The sequence below is a fragment of the Molossus molossus genome, unplaced genomic scaffold (assembly GCF_014108415.1).
Source record: "Molossus molossus isolate mMolMol1 unplaced genomic scaffold, mMolMol1.p scaffold_m16_p_2, whole genome shotgun sequence".
In the NCBI taxonomy this organism is placed as follows: domain Eukaryota; kingdom Metazoa; phylum Chordata; class Mammalia; order Chiroptera; family Molossidae; genus Molossus; species Molossus molossus.
In genome coordinates, this window is record NW_023425355.1 from 36942559 (window position 1) to 36956739 (window position 14181).

The 14181-nt window shown below is 39.0% G+C and overlaps 1 protein-coding gene across 1 annotated transcript in view; it reads right to left on the minus strand.

The window, feature by feature from the left end:
- The window catches only part of GUCY2F (guanylate cyclase 2F, retinal), a 203578-nt gene that overhangs the window by 141988 nt on the left and 47409 nt on the right, over nucleotides 1-14181 (minus strand). The window contains 2 exon segments of the mRNA XM_036270053.1: nucleotides 1330-1414; nucleotides 3112-3466. Of these exon segments, the coding sequence (XP_036125946.1) occupies nucleotides 1330-1414; nucleotides 3112-3466 (440 nt within the window).

The window sequence follows — 14181 nt, forward strand, 5'->3', positions numbered from 1 at the left end:
CATCAAACAACAAATGTTGGTGAGGGTGTGGAGAAAAGGGAACTCTAGTACACTGCTGGTGGGAATGCAGACTGGTGCAGCCACTGTGGAAAACACTATGGTGTTACCTCAATAAATTTCAAATTGAATTGTCATTTGACGCAGTGATCTCACTTCTAGGAATATACCCTTAGAAGCCTGAAACACCAATCAGAAAGAATATATGTACTCCCATGTTCATAGCAGCACTATTTACAATAGCTACTATCTGGAAACATCCCAAGTGTCCATCAGTACATGAATGGATAAAAAAAGCCGTGGTACATATACACAATGGATTACTATGCAGCTGTAAGAAAGAAAGATCTCTTATCCTTTGAGACAATATGGAGTGACCTGGAGAGCATTTTGCTAAGTGAAGCAAGCCAAGCGGAGAAAGACAAATGTTACATGAACTTACTCTTTTGTGGAATATAATGAATATAACAGTCTGAGGAACAGGTTAGACCCAGAGTCATGAAAGTAGTGTACAGACTGACAACCCTCAGAGAAGGTGGTGGGGGCAAGAGAACAGATAACCCTGAGAACTTATATGCATGTACGCATAACTGATGGACATGGACAATAAAGCTGTGGACAAGGTGGGGTGAAATTGGGAGGAGGGTGTTAATGGGGGAAAAAGTAGGAACATCTGTAACAAAAATAAATTAATTAAAAGGAAAAAATCTGGAATATGATACCTTGGTCAAAAGTCATGAGTATTAAAGTGAGGATTCTGGGCTCCCAATAATCTACAGGAGAGTCTCATGTCCCTGGGAATGAATTAAGGTCTACTATTTGATGAGCACCAGGTATTGTTCTAGGTACTTTATTCTAGTTTATTTAACCCCCACTACAATCCTGTGAGTTAGAATCATTACATCTTGGATTCCAACCAATTCTGCCTCATCTTTGGAACTTTTAAAATACCCCAACTCCATTCCCTACAAGTCCATACCATTTAGGGAAGAAGATGGTTATAGAAGATTCTTTCAGTGTAAAAAAAGAGGATGAATAAGGATTAAACAGGCCCTAAAGTACTAGTTTTCTTATTTCACGATAGTGTTGAGAGCTAGACCTATTCACAGGCAACAACACTGACAACACAGCTAAAGAAGTGATTCCTGGTACCATGAAACCACTTCACCCTAAATGGGACCAATAGAAATGGTAAATCACCATGGAAAAAAGAAAATCACTGGGTCATGTAATGAGGCAATAGTACTGCAACATGACTTACTAGAAATCAATATTAACAAGGTTATGATAGGCTTATATTTTTATATACAAAAAAAACACACAAAAATGTACCTTATAAAGTAAGCAAATTCATTAATAGATAGCAGAGCTAGAAGCAAAACAAAGCAGACCATCACAGCAAAGGCAGGGTCAATGCCTGCAGAGAATGAAAGGAAGAGGAAGAGGAAAAATGGCATTATCAGAGAGAGGCTGTAAATAAAAGGCACCACAAAGTGAATTCTCATGCTTTCTGGTGACTCTAAAATCAAGTCACACCTACCTAACTTATTTCCATTTTTCTATAGAACAATCTATCTTGTTGACTTTCTGGACACAGAAGGCAATTTCACTGTTCTGAAGCAAAACCACTAACCACTCTGACAGTGCAAATCACGTGGATTAAGGCTGACCTGGGTGTTTCTTTGGAGGAAAAAGTGCACAAATGGAAAACTTTAATACCTTATTTTAAGTTGGATAGCATTAGAGTTCTTCAGAATAAGTATTATCTCACCTGTGAAGGGTATTATGTTGCCTTTATAAAATGAAAGACCTTCTTAATTCACCCACGTCCATAGGCCTTGTGGGTTTTGATGAAAAATATAGCACTCATCCTTCAAGGGTGAATCTGGTTTTGATAATTAGTGTTTTCATCAGGATATAAATTGGCCTCTGGAAAATCTAAATATTTAGATGGATTACTAACATTTCAGAGGGAAAATATATGCTGACATGAGTAAAGATGTAGTTTGTATGTCATACTAAAGGAAAATAGAAATTAAAGTCCGTTTCAAATATATGATTTGGTTTTAGAAAGTTGTGGTGTACATAGCAATAATATGGATCCTTCCAAAGTTTCCTTCTGGCTCTCAGAGATTTGGTGGAGTTTCCCCTCTTTCACAGCCAAAAGAGTTCCATCAGTCAATCGACCTGCAAACATTTATTGCATGCTGACTGTGTTGGGCAATTAGGGGGCATAAGAATTATTAGCCATGGTCCCTATCCTCAAGTAGCAGTCTAATTGTGATGGGGAGAAACAATCAATATATAAGAAACAATTGAAAAGCAATTTTGTGTTAAGCTGTGAGGTACAGACTTTTAGTTTAATAGGAGTTTAGAAAGGAGAGGATGTAGATATGGTATTTCTGTGGTGGAACCTGATCCACAGGATTTGGATATAACAAGGGAAGGACAAGTGATCTTTTTAGCAGGAGGGAAAAGAGCAGCCTATAAAAGATGGAGGAGAAGGCTCATACCTTCCTCTTATTAGAATAATCCCTCTGGGAGTAGAATCCTTTTTAAAACAACTAGGGGATACAGAGAACAGACTCATGGTTGCCAGATGGGAGGGGAACTGGGGGCTGGGGGACTGGGTGAAAAAGTTAAAGGGGTTAAGAACTACAAATTGGTAGGTATAAAATAGTCATGGGATGTAAAGTACAGCATAGGGAATATAGTCAGTAATATTGTATTAACTATGTATGGTACCAAGTGGGTATTTAAAATATCAGGGGGACCACTTTGTAAAGTATATCATTGTCTAACCACTATGCTCTACACCTGAGACTAATACAAAATAATATTGAATGTAATCTGTAATTGAAAAATAAAATTAAAAAAAAAAAAACAAGTGGAGGAAGCTTTTAAATTGTGGATGATTATTCAAGGCTACAAAGTACCTGTCACTGTTCTTATTATTTTAAATTAACTACACAGCATGCCAAGATATTTATGACATCTGAATGCAGATGATTGATTCTGTGAGTGTTCTAATATTAAAATATGCCTTCACCTATAAAGGTTCCCTTATAACCCTAGCTCAACCAAATTGACTACCAGTGATTTTTCATTCCTTACCTCCTTGGTAGATCTTCCCTTCTGCAAACCAGCATTTTGCATCTGCTTGAGGGGGCCTGCCACGAGGGAAGTGAATGGGAGTCCCTCTGAATTGTAGCAGCTCTGTTTCCATGTCCACAGTGTAAGTACCATGGAGTTCCCATTCTTTCCAACTGATGCCCAAGATTACATATTCTGAAATTCCATTTCCATTTGAATCTGTCTTTATTAACTGGTTGAATCCATAGAACTGCATGTTTCTGGAATGCTCAAGTGGGCTGGCAGCACTAGCCTGTCCATTTTCTTTCATAGCACTATTCATAGCTTATGCAATAAGGTAAATTGAATTGTGGATGGTTCTAAACAATGGTGAAACCTATTTTTAAAAATTACAATAATCTTGAGCCCCAGTCACCCTAGAGCAATCTTAGAGTATATTCCAAGCCTGTGTTCATTATAATGGGCTACACATCTGAGTAGAGGAGAACTCTGAAGACCAAGAGGAAAAAAATAATTGTTTCTGAGGACTTGCTTGGTTTCTCCCCTGAATTTTTCTGTTTTTCTCCCCCACGCCTTAACATCTTTGAATACACCAAATATGACAATTTCATGATCAAATCAAGTCATACAGAATATATTTTTACATCTCTAATTTAAGAAAGTGATTTAGCCCTGGCCGGTTTGGCTCAGCGGTTAGAGCGCCCGCCTGCGGTCCAGAGAGACCCGGGTTCAGTTCCCGCTAAGGGCATGTACCTTGGTTGCAGTTTGTCCCCGGCCCTGGTTGGTCGTGCGGGTGGCAGCCACTCGATGTGTCCCTTTCACATCGATGTTTCCCTCTCTCTCTCTTCCTCTCTCTCCCTCCCACTCTGTCTGTACAAAAAAATGGAAAAAATGTCCTCGGGTGAGGATAAAAAAATAAATAAAAAAAAAAAGAAAGTGATTTAAAGTATTAAAGGGCACTTCAAAAAAACATATATGGAATAGATAAAAGGCACTCAAAGGAAATTTACCAGGTTAATTACTGGTCTATTATACATGGTAAAAATCATTTTGCTGGCTCTACTAAAGTGGCAGATATGTGTGGTAAGACTGTAAATAATTTGTTTCCACAATCCATGTCTTATCTTGTTTTAGTTCAAAATGGCTATTCTCCTAGACACAGGCTCCCCAGAGAAAGTGAACACTAGAATAGTTTTAAACACATATTACCACACATACACATGTAGACATGCATAGTAAAATACACACCCACAAATACAAAGCAAAATGTTGTAGTGTATGGAGAATGTAGTTTTAATTAAAAAAAAACAAAAACAAAAAAACCTTTATCTTATTGGTGTACAAAGTAGAAACTCTTTGGTGACAAGGCACTATAAAGTAGTAAGGCTGCTACAGTGGATAGCATGACTCTGCCTGCTTTATAAATGTGGTAAAAGAAATGGTATATGTGTACTATGTATGATGCACTATTCATTAATCTTGTAAGTTTACTTTTGTAACACATCTTGCATATTTTTTCCATACAGGTAGAAAAAAAGTGGGCACCATCCCTCCCTCTTTTCCCCCACACCAGCTATGGCTTCATGGTTTTCATAACATCTCACTTCTAAGATGGGGTTCAAGAAAGCTATGATCATGCCATTTAACTGAGCTTCAGGGAAGCTGATACTTGATATTTTGATTTCACAAGGTCTAGAAAGCTATCCTCCTATAACAACATTTATCTGAATTATAAGATTTAATATTGAGTGAATTATTTTTTGTGGTTGAAATACAAGTCAAGATGCAGAGAGTTGTAGCAGCTAACAAAACACTGCCATGCCTTGTTAATGTAGAGCAGAGGGTTTTCAATCCTGGCTGCACATTAGAATTATCCAAGGATTGCCAAAAATACCAATGCAAAACCCAATCCAGACAAACAAACAAACAAACAAACAAAAACACTCTAGGTTTGAGACTCAGTAATCAATATTACTAAAAGCTCCCCTGGGCATCTAATATATATTTAGGGTTCAAAATCAACAGCATAGAAGAAGACACACTGGCCTAATGCCAGGATGTTGATCAAATCACTTCTCCTATTTCTCTGGGCTTCAAAAATGAAAATGCAGAATCATAGATGTCTAAATTTTAGAGATCATCTGCTCTAGCTATATTTCTTTCTAGGTACAAAAGGGAAACCTAGAGTAGTTAAGTGATATTTCAAGGTCACTCACCTAGGCATAAAAGCAGGACTAGAACCGAGGTCTCCTATTCCTTATTTTAGCATTATTGATTGAAATAGATGTTCCTTGTGGTCCCTCCTAGTTCTAAACTTCTGTGAAATTTCCCAACTTTTGGTCTAATCCAAGGATCAAATTTAGCTTGAAGACATTTTTTTGGCTTATATATTGGTTATTTTTCATCTCTCTAATCTTTTAACATTGGAGTGCCCCACAGCTTAGTCCTTTTCCCTCTTCTCTATCTATACTCACTCCATTGGTCATCTCTTCTAGTCTCAAGCTTTAAATACCATATCTGTGCCATAAATCTCAGATTTATAGTTTCAGCTCAGGCCTCTTTCCTAAATTCCAGACTGATATAGTCAATTGCCTGCTTTGATATCTATACTTGGATGTTAATTTTAATGTATCCAAAATCAAAATTCTAATCTTTACCTCAAATTCCCCTGCTCCATATACAGTGAATATTCACCAATTTTTAAAAGTTACTCCATGCTTCCAGTCATTCAAGTCAAAAACCTTACCTCAGATAACAAAGATAACTAATAGCAGCACAGAAAATCAACACCTCAGTCTCCTGAGCTTTATTTCAATATCTCTATTTACCACTCTGCCTTAATATGTATTATGCAAATAGGTATGGTGAATGGATGGCATGTGCTGCCACCAAGACATCTACACTTAGTTGCCTACCATACACTGAGGTCCCTTAAAGGGTTTCACTAACTTTCCCTCCTGACATTCTCGGATGCTTCTTTTAATTGTCTTTAGGATTTCTGCAAAAGCCTGCCTGTTTTCTGGGGCATTGGTAGATTATGACAATAAGTGAAGACTGAAAGGTGGAGTATAAAATCAATACTATTTAAATAAATGAATATAAAACCACAGGGCAGCCAGCCCCTGAAAGGAGGGAGAATGCTAATATTCTGTTTTGAAAGACACAGAGCTTTCTGGGAAAGAGACTACATCTACCTATAGCCAAAATCAAAGATTGAAACCCTTAAATACAATACCTTCACCTCTGAGTTGACCCATCCCAAAGAGTTTTCAGCTGGCCAGGCTACACTGCCCTTTGTGCTCTCAGATTGACCCCTCTTAGAGCTGGCTGACAGCAACTCTCCAAGATTGCTGAAACCTGAACTCTGTTCTTCAGGATTCTCTAGCCTCCACCACATACCACACACACACATGCACATGCACACACTCACAGGCATGCATACACACACATGCACATATACACACATGTACAGCCACAAAAGTATGGTAGAGGGCCTTGAAACTAAGGGGAAAAGCACAGCTGTAGCAATAGCATTCAGTTACAAAAGAGTGGCTGTGTCACAATGGCCCACTCTTACTACAAGGGCTTGTATTTGTGTTCTAGCTGGTTTGTGTTCCTGTTTCACTCACTGTACCATTCACCAATGAGAATTTCCCCTTCCCATAAGTAAAATGCACACTCTGTTAGCCTTGGTCACAAAAGGTATCTAGTTGCAGCTGCTGCAAATAATGAGAAAAATAAGAGGTAAAGAGTGGAACAGAGGAAAAATGCCACTCTCCACAACCCTCTGCTCTGGCATCTGATTACAATTCCAAAGAAGAAAGGCAGAATTGGAAGAACTTCTGTCAGACAGATCACCTTACTGGCATCACAGCCCAGAATCAGGAAACCACTGATGACTTGTAGGTTTACAAACCAGAACCTATGTATGAATGAATTTTGAAAAAGTGAATGATAATTAAAACATAAACTGTTATTCATTGACTTTAGCTAGCCCTACGTAGACTTTTTGGAGGTTGTATCTGAGAGAACAAGGTCTCAGTTAAGAGCAATGATGTTTGAATTTGCTGATCATAATGGTCCATGCTTTTATTAGGTTGAGTATCATCAGTTCAGATTTACTGTGTTTGAAAGACACAAAAATGGCTTCCAAAAATTTTTATCCTTGGAAGCATGAATTAAATCTGGCTTGGAAAGCATCACTTGAAGAACAAAATGATAACATGACTTTGTAATTAATTAATTAATTAATTTTTGTTACAGATGTTTCTCCTTTCCCCCCCACTGATTCCCCCCACCCCTTCCCTCCCTACCCTGTCCCCAGCATTCTTATCCATGTCCATTGTTCATGCATACATGCATGTAAGTTCTATGCTTTATCTCTCCCCCACCATCCTCTCTTCTGGGGATTGTCAGTCTGTACCCCACTTCTGGGACTACCCCATTCCTCAAACTGTTATGTTCATTACATTCCACAAAAAAGTGAGATCATATGATACTTGTCTTTTTCTGCTTGGCTTGTTTCACTTAGGATAATACTTTCCAGGTCCCTCCATATCCTCTCAAAGGATAAGAGATCTTTCTTTCCTACAGCCACATAGTAAACCATTGTGTATGTGTACCACAGCTTTTTTATCCATTCATCTACTGATGGATATTTGGGCTGTTTCCAGATCTTAGCTACTGTAAACAGTGCTGCTATGAGCATGGGGGTACATATATTCTTTGGAATTGGTCTTTCAGACTTCTTAGGGTATATTCCTAGAAGTGGGATCACTGGGTCAAATGGCAGTTCAATTTTTAATTTTTTGAGGTAACACCATACTGTTTACCATAGTGGCTGCACCAGTCTGCATTCCCACCAGCAGTGGACTGGAGTCCCCTTTTCTCCACACTATCGCAAACACCTGTTGTTTGATGATTTGTTGATGGTAACCATTCTGACAGGTGTGAGATGATACCTCACTGTTGTTTTAATTTGCATTTCTCTGATGATTAGTGATGTTGAGCATTTCTTCATATGTCTCTTAACCATTTGTATGTCCTGTTTGGAGAGGTGTCTATTTAGGTCTTCGGCACATTTTTAATTGGGTTCTTTGTCTTCCTTTTGTTGAGTTGTATGAGCACTGTATATATATTGAAAATTAACTCATTATCTGATATATCATTGGCAATTATGCTCTCCCATATAGTAGGTTGACTTTTCATTTTGATGATTGTATCTTTTGTTATGCAGAAGCTTTTGAGTTTCATGTAGTCCCATGTGTTCATTTTCTCCTTTGTTTCTGTTTTCTTAGGTGATGTATCAGTGAAAATTCAGTTGCATATGATGTCTGAAATTTTGTTGCCTACAGTTTCTTCTAGGATTTTTATGAATTCATGAGTCACATTTAAGTCTTTTATCAATTTTGAGTTTATTCTTGTATAGTGTGTAAGTTGATGTTCTAGTTTCGTTTTTTGCATGTAGCTGTTCAATTTTCCCAGCACCATTTATTAAAGAGGCTGTCCTTACTCCACTGTATGCTCTTGCCACCTTTGACAAATATTAATTGAGCATATTGCCTTGGGTCCATTGCCGGGTTCTCTGTACTGTTCCACTGGTCTCTCTGCCTGTTCTTGTGCCAGTACCCAGCTGTTTTGATTACAGTGGCTTTGTAGTATAACCTGAAATCTGGTAGTGTGATACCTCCTATTTTGTTCTTCTTTTCCAAAATTGCTGTGGCTATTCGAGGTCTTTTTTGGTTCCATATGAACTTTTGAAGTATTTGTTCTAGTTCTGTAAAGTATGTCATTGGTATTTTGATGGGGATTGCATTGAATCTATAGATTGCTTTGGGTAATATGGACATTTTAATGATGTTAATTCTTCCAGTCCATGAACAAGGTATGTGTTTCTAGTTTTTTTATATCTTCCTCTATTTCCTTTTTCAATGACCTGTAGTTTTCTGTGAATAGGTCCTTTATTTCTTTGGTTAAGTTTATTTCTAGGTATCTTGAAATTTTTTTGCCGCAATGGTAAATGAGATTGTTTTCTTAGTTTCTCTTTCAATGAGTTCATCATTGGTGTATAAGAATGCCATCGATTTCTTGACGTTAATTTTGTATCTTGCAACATTTCCAAATTCATATATTAAGTCTAGTAAATTTTTAGTGTGGTTCTATTTTTCTTCCTATTTCTCCTGGTAATTACAGCAGTCCTTTTAACATTTCTTGCAGTGCTGGTTTGGTGCTAATGTATTCCCTTAGCCTTTTTTTGTCTGTGAAGCTCTTTATTTGACCTTTGATTTTGAATGATAGCCTTGCTGGGTAGGGTAGTCTTGGATTCAGATCCTTGTTTTTCATGTCCTTGATTACTTCATGCCATTCCCTTCTGGCCTGTAGTGTTTCTGTTGAGAAGTCAGCTGAGAGCCTTATGGGGTTTCCTTTGTTGGTAACCTGTTGTTTATCTCTTGCTGCTTTTAGGAGTCTCTCTTTGTCTTTAATTTTTGGCACTTTGATTACTATGTGTCTTGGTGTGGGCCTGTTTGGGTTCTTCTTACTTGGGGCTCTCTGTGCTTCTTGAACTTGAATGCCTTCTTCCTTCAACAAACTAGGGCAGTTTTCTGTCACTATTTCTTTGAATATATTCTCTAACCCTTGCTTATTTTCTTCTTCTTCAGGGATTCCTATGATGCAAATATTATTCCGTTTCCAGTTGTCCCACAGTTCTCTTAAGCTGTCTTCCTGTTTTGTAATCTTTTTTTCCTTTTGGTTTTCTGATTGGTTGATTTTTTTCTATCCTGTCTTCTAATTCACTGATCTGGTCCTCAGCTTCCCCTACTCTTCTTTTTAGACCTTCCAATGTGTTTTTCATTTCTGATATGTCATTCTTCATTTCTTCCTGTTGGTTTTTAATTCCCAACTGGTTTATTTTCAACATTTCTATGTCTTTACTCATGGTGCTCATATCCTTACACATGCTGTTGAGCTTCCTCAACATCATGGCTCTAAATTCTAGTTCTGTTAACTTGCTTAACTGTACCTCATTTATCTCGTCTTCTGTAGAGGTCTCTTGTTCTTTCATTTGGCTTTTGTTTCTGTTTTTCACCATTTTGGCTATCACAGTGGTCTTTGGAGTCTGTCAAATTTTCCCTGTGGGTGTTGGTGTTCTGCTGTTTGTGGTTCCCTCTCCTGGGTTTGGATGAGCCAGGGAGGACCCACGTTAAACACCACAGTCAAGTCTTAGCTTTTCTGATTAGTGTTCCTAGCGCAGGAAATGGTAGTTATCCTCTAGCTTTTGTTTTGTTTTGTTTTGTTTTGCCTGGAGGTTATTAGTAGAGGTCACCTGCAGACCCTTAGTTTCTGAGTTGCCTGAAAAACTCCTTCAGGTGCTCAGTGTAAGAGGATTTCCCAAGGGTGGGGCAGCTGCTGGTTGTTAATGGGCCTCAATAAGCATTTCAATGGCCACCAGGTGGGATTGAATCTCTGAGGGAGGGGCCTCCGCAACTCCCCAGGGCCCTGGGAAGGAGTAAAATAACCACAGTCCTGTGTGGCTGCACTCAGTGAAAGCTCTTAGCACCCTCCAAAACCCGAGTGTCCCCACACAGTTCCAGTCCAGTCTGCCTTCCCTCTGCTGGAGCCGAAGGTGAGTGGCTGCTGCCAATTAGGCCTCTGTCTAGACTCTGCGCCGTGGAGCCGCCTGGGACTTTTAACCCGAGAGCGCTGCTTCCAGCCAAGGGCGGCCGCGGCTGTGGCACCAGCAGAGGGTTTTGCACTCAGCAGAAACCCCAGGACTGAGCCGTGGTAGCGGGACACTGCCGGGGTGGCAGTTCCTTCCAGCAGAGTCCCCTGGTCCCCACGAGTCTGTGTGGCACCAGCTGAGGGCTTAGCAAGCAGAGTTCGCAGGAATCAGCCTCGGTAGCAGCGTCCCAGCCGAGTCCCCTGGTCGGAGCCATTCCGTGCCAGTCCGTGCGGCACCAGCCCAGGGCTTAGCAGGCAGCAGAGTTCACAGGACTCAGCCGGGGTTGCAGTCGAGTCCGCAGCAGCTTCCTGCGGAGCACCCTGGTCCCCGCCCAGGCCGCTGCAGATCGTGGACTCCCGGCCCCCTCTCGCGTCCTCGCAAGCCTACCAGGATTGAGTCGGTGTCCCTGGTTATGTGGTCCTCCAAGGTGTCTTTCGGTTGCCCCTTCCTGAATATTTGCCTTTATTTTCGTTGTGAATCCAGTTTGGTCCTGGGAAATGGTCTGTGTAGCTCCATTCACTCCACCACCATTTTTCTTCTCTCAAGTCTAGTAAATTTTTGATGGAGTCATTGGGGTTTTCTATGTATAGTATCGTGTCATCTGTGAATAATGACAGTTTCACTTCCTCCTGTTCAATTTGGATCCCTTTCATTTTTTCTTCCTGTCTGATTGCTGTGGCTAAGACTTCCAATACTATGTTATATAAGAGTGGCGAAAGTGGGCATCCTTGTCTTGTTCCTGTTCTTAAGGGAAATGCTTTTACTTTTTGCCCATTGAGTATGATGTTGGCTGCAGGTCTTTTATAAATGGCCCTTATTATGTCGAGATATGATCTGTCTATTCCCAGATTGCTGAGCGTTTTCATCAGAAATGGGTGCTGGATTCTGTCGAATGCTTTTTCAGCATCTATTGATATGATCATATGATTTTTATCTTTCATTTTGTTTATGTGGTGTATCACATTTATTGATTTGCAAATATTGTGCCAGCCTTGCATCCCTGGGATGAATCCCACTTGGTCATGGTGAATAATTTTTTTTGATGTATTGCTGGATTCAATTTGCTAGTATTTTGTTCAAGATTTTGGCATCAATGTTCATCAGGGATATTGGCCTGTAGTTTTCTTTCTTTATAGTGTCTTTTTCTGGTTTTGGAAATAGAATTATGCTGGCCTCATAAAACGAGTTTGGAAGTCTTCCTTCTTGAATTTTTTGAAATAATTTGAGGAGAATGGGTATTAGTTCTTCTTTGAATGTTCAGTAAAATTTCCCCGTGAAGCCGTTCGGGCCTGGGCTTTATTATGCTGGAAGAGTCTTGATTACATCTTCAATTTCATTTATTGTTTTTGGTCTGTTCAAGTTTTCTATCTCTTCTGGTTCAGTTTTAGGAGACTATGTGTTTCTAGAAATTTGTCCATTTCGCTTAAATTGTCAAATTTGTTGCCATATCATTGTTCATAATATCTGTTAATAATCCTTTGTCTTTCTGTGGTGTCGGTTATTATTTCTCCTCTTTGATAACATCACTTTTGAACAAAAAGCCAGAGACATACAGAGATCATGTTCAAAAGGGTAACTGAATTTCTGTTATTAAAGGTGGTACACCTAATAATGCATGATCTCAAACCTTGCACTTAGCCAAGAGATGGCTACTAGTCCAATCTCTTTGATATGATGCTCACAAATACAATACCCTTATTTTATATAATGAATAAGGTACAAAGACAGTTGTAGCCACTATGCGCTTCAGGCAACCTTTTCTGACAACCTGTATGGTGGACCCCATCCTGGAATGCTACAGTACTAACCACATTCCTTTCAGCCTAGTATTCTAGATGCCCATATTTAGGGTAATGGAAAACAATAGGGGCAAGGAGCATAAGGTCCTCTGAGCTTGCTGTGAAAAACAAAGGATTTTCTTTGCTTAGCCAAATAAGACTACATTTGGTGGTGGGGGGGGGGGAACATCCAAAGTGTGTATTCCCACAATATGCATTTGTAGCCAATAGAATTTTATTGAAAGCAAGGAACTACAACAAAAGAGAAGAATGTAAGCACTAAAACCTTATTTCAGAAGTATATTCTGTGCCAAAATATAAATGTGCAAATTGATAATACTTACCCAATCATCCTGAGACTAAATTAGAAAATTTGTCACTGGTGTTCCACTCCCCTATTCTCTTCATTCTCATTTATTGTTCTCTTTCCATGGCTCCTCATAAAGCCCCATCACCCCCTATATCAGAGGAAAACAATTCAATAAACCCATTCCAATCAAAGTATTAGTCATTTAGCAATGTTACTTTGAGTAAAGTATTAGACGTGGGACAGTGTAATTTTTTGTTAAGGCTCATGTGTTGTTAAATGGTCACGTTTTTGTAGCAGACTTAGGTTGGAATCCTCTCTCTGCCTTGTGCAAGCTGTATGGCCTTGGACCAGTTACCTTGAGCCTCAGTTCCATTGTCCATGAAATGGAACTATTAATACTTAATTTGTAGGCTTGATGGGATCATTTATATGAACTATCACTGTGCAGAGTAAGCACTGAAAACATGATAGCTACTGTTGTTTGCATTTCAGAAGAGGAGCACAGAGTTTTAGTAATATAATTCTGTAACTGCAATGTTCAAATCCCTTATCCCAGTCTTATTTTTTATGTTTTCATTTATTTTTTTTTAGAAAGAGAGGAAGGGAGAAGGAGAGAGAGGGAAACATCAATGAAAGAGCACATCGACTGGCTGCCACCTGCATGCTCCCCACTAGGGATCAAGCCCAAAACCTGGGCAAGTGCCCTGACTGGGAATTGACCCAGGACCTCTCAGTCCATGGAATGATGTTCAATCCACTGAGCCACACTGGCTGGGCCCTCTTCCCAGTTTTGAATTGTGACCAGTAATTAACAAAGTCCCAGTTTTATACCAAGTGTCTTACTTAGCACCCTAAAATAGTAAAACTCTTTCCCTTCATTGGGGAAAGATCTTGTTTCTATTTTTTCTACATTATATTACCTGCATAGTGTGTAGCGATAGTAATAATAAAAATAACAATATTAATAGCAATAATAATTAACATTTATTGAGGAGTTTTAGGTGCCAAGCAAGCTCTTTATGTGTATTAACTTACTTAACCTTCATAACTCTATGAGTTAGGTGCTATTGTTATTCTCAATTTTTAAAAAATTAAAAGGAGACATAGAGCTTAAGTAAATCTACATTAGTCCACCTTCAAAGCCTGTGCTCTTAGCTACTATGTTATATCTGAGCTTAATAAATACTTGCTTAATTAATTAATGGATTGTGGTAAACTCATCAATAAAAAAATCATATACACCCTTTTGTAACTTATTTCTTCCTTCAAGACCTCCTGATTAA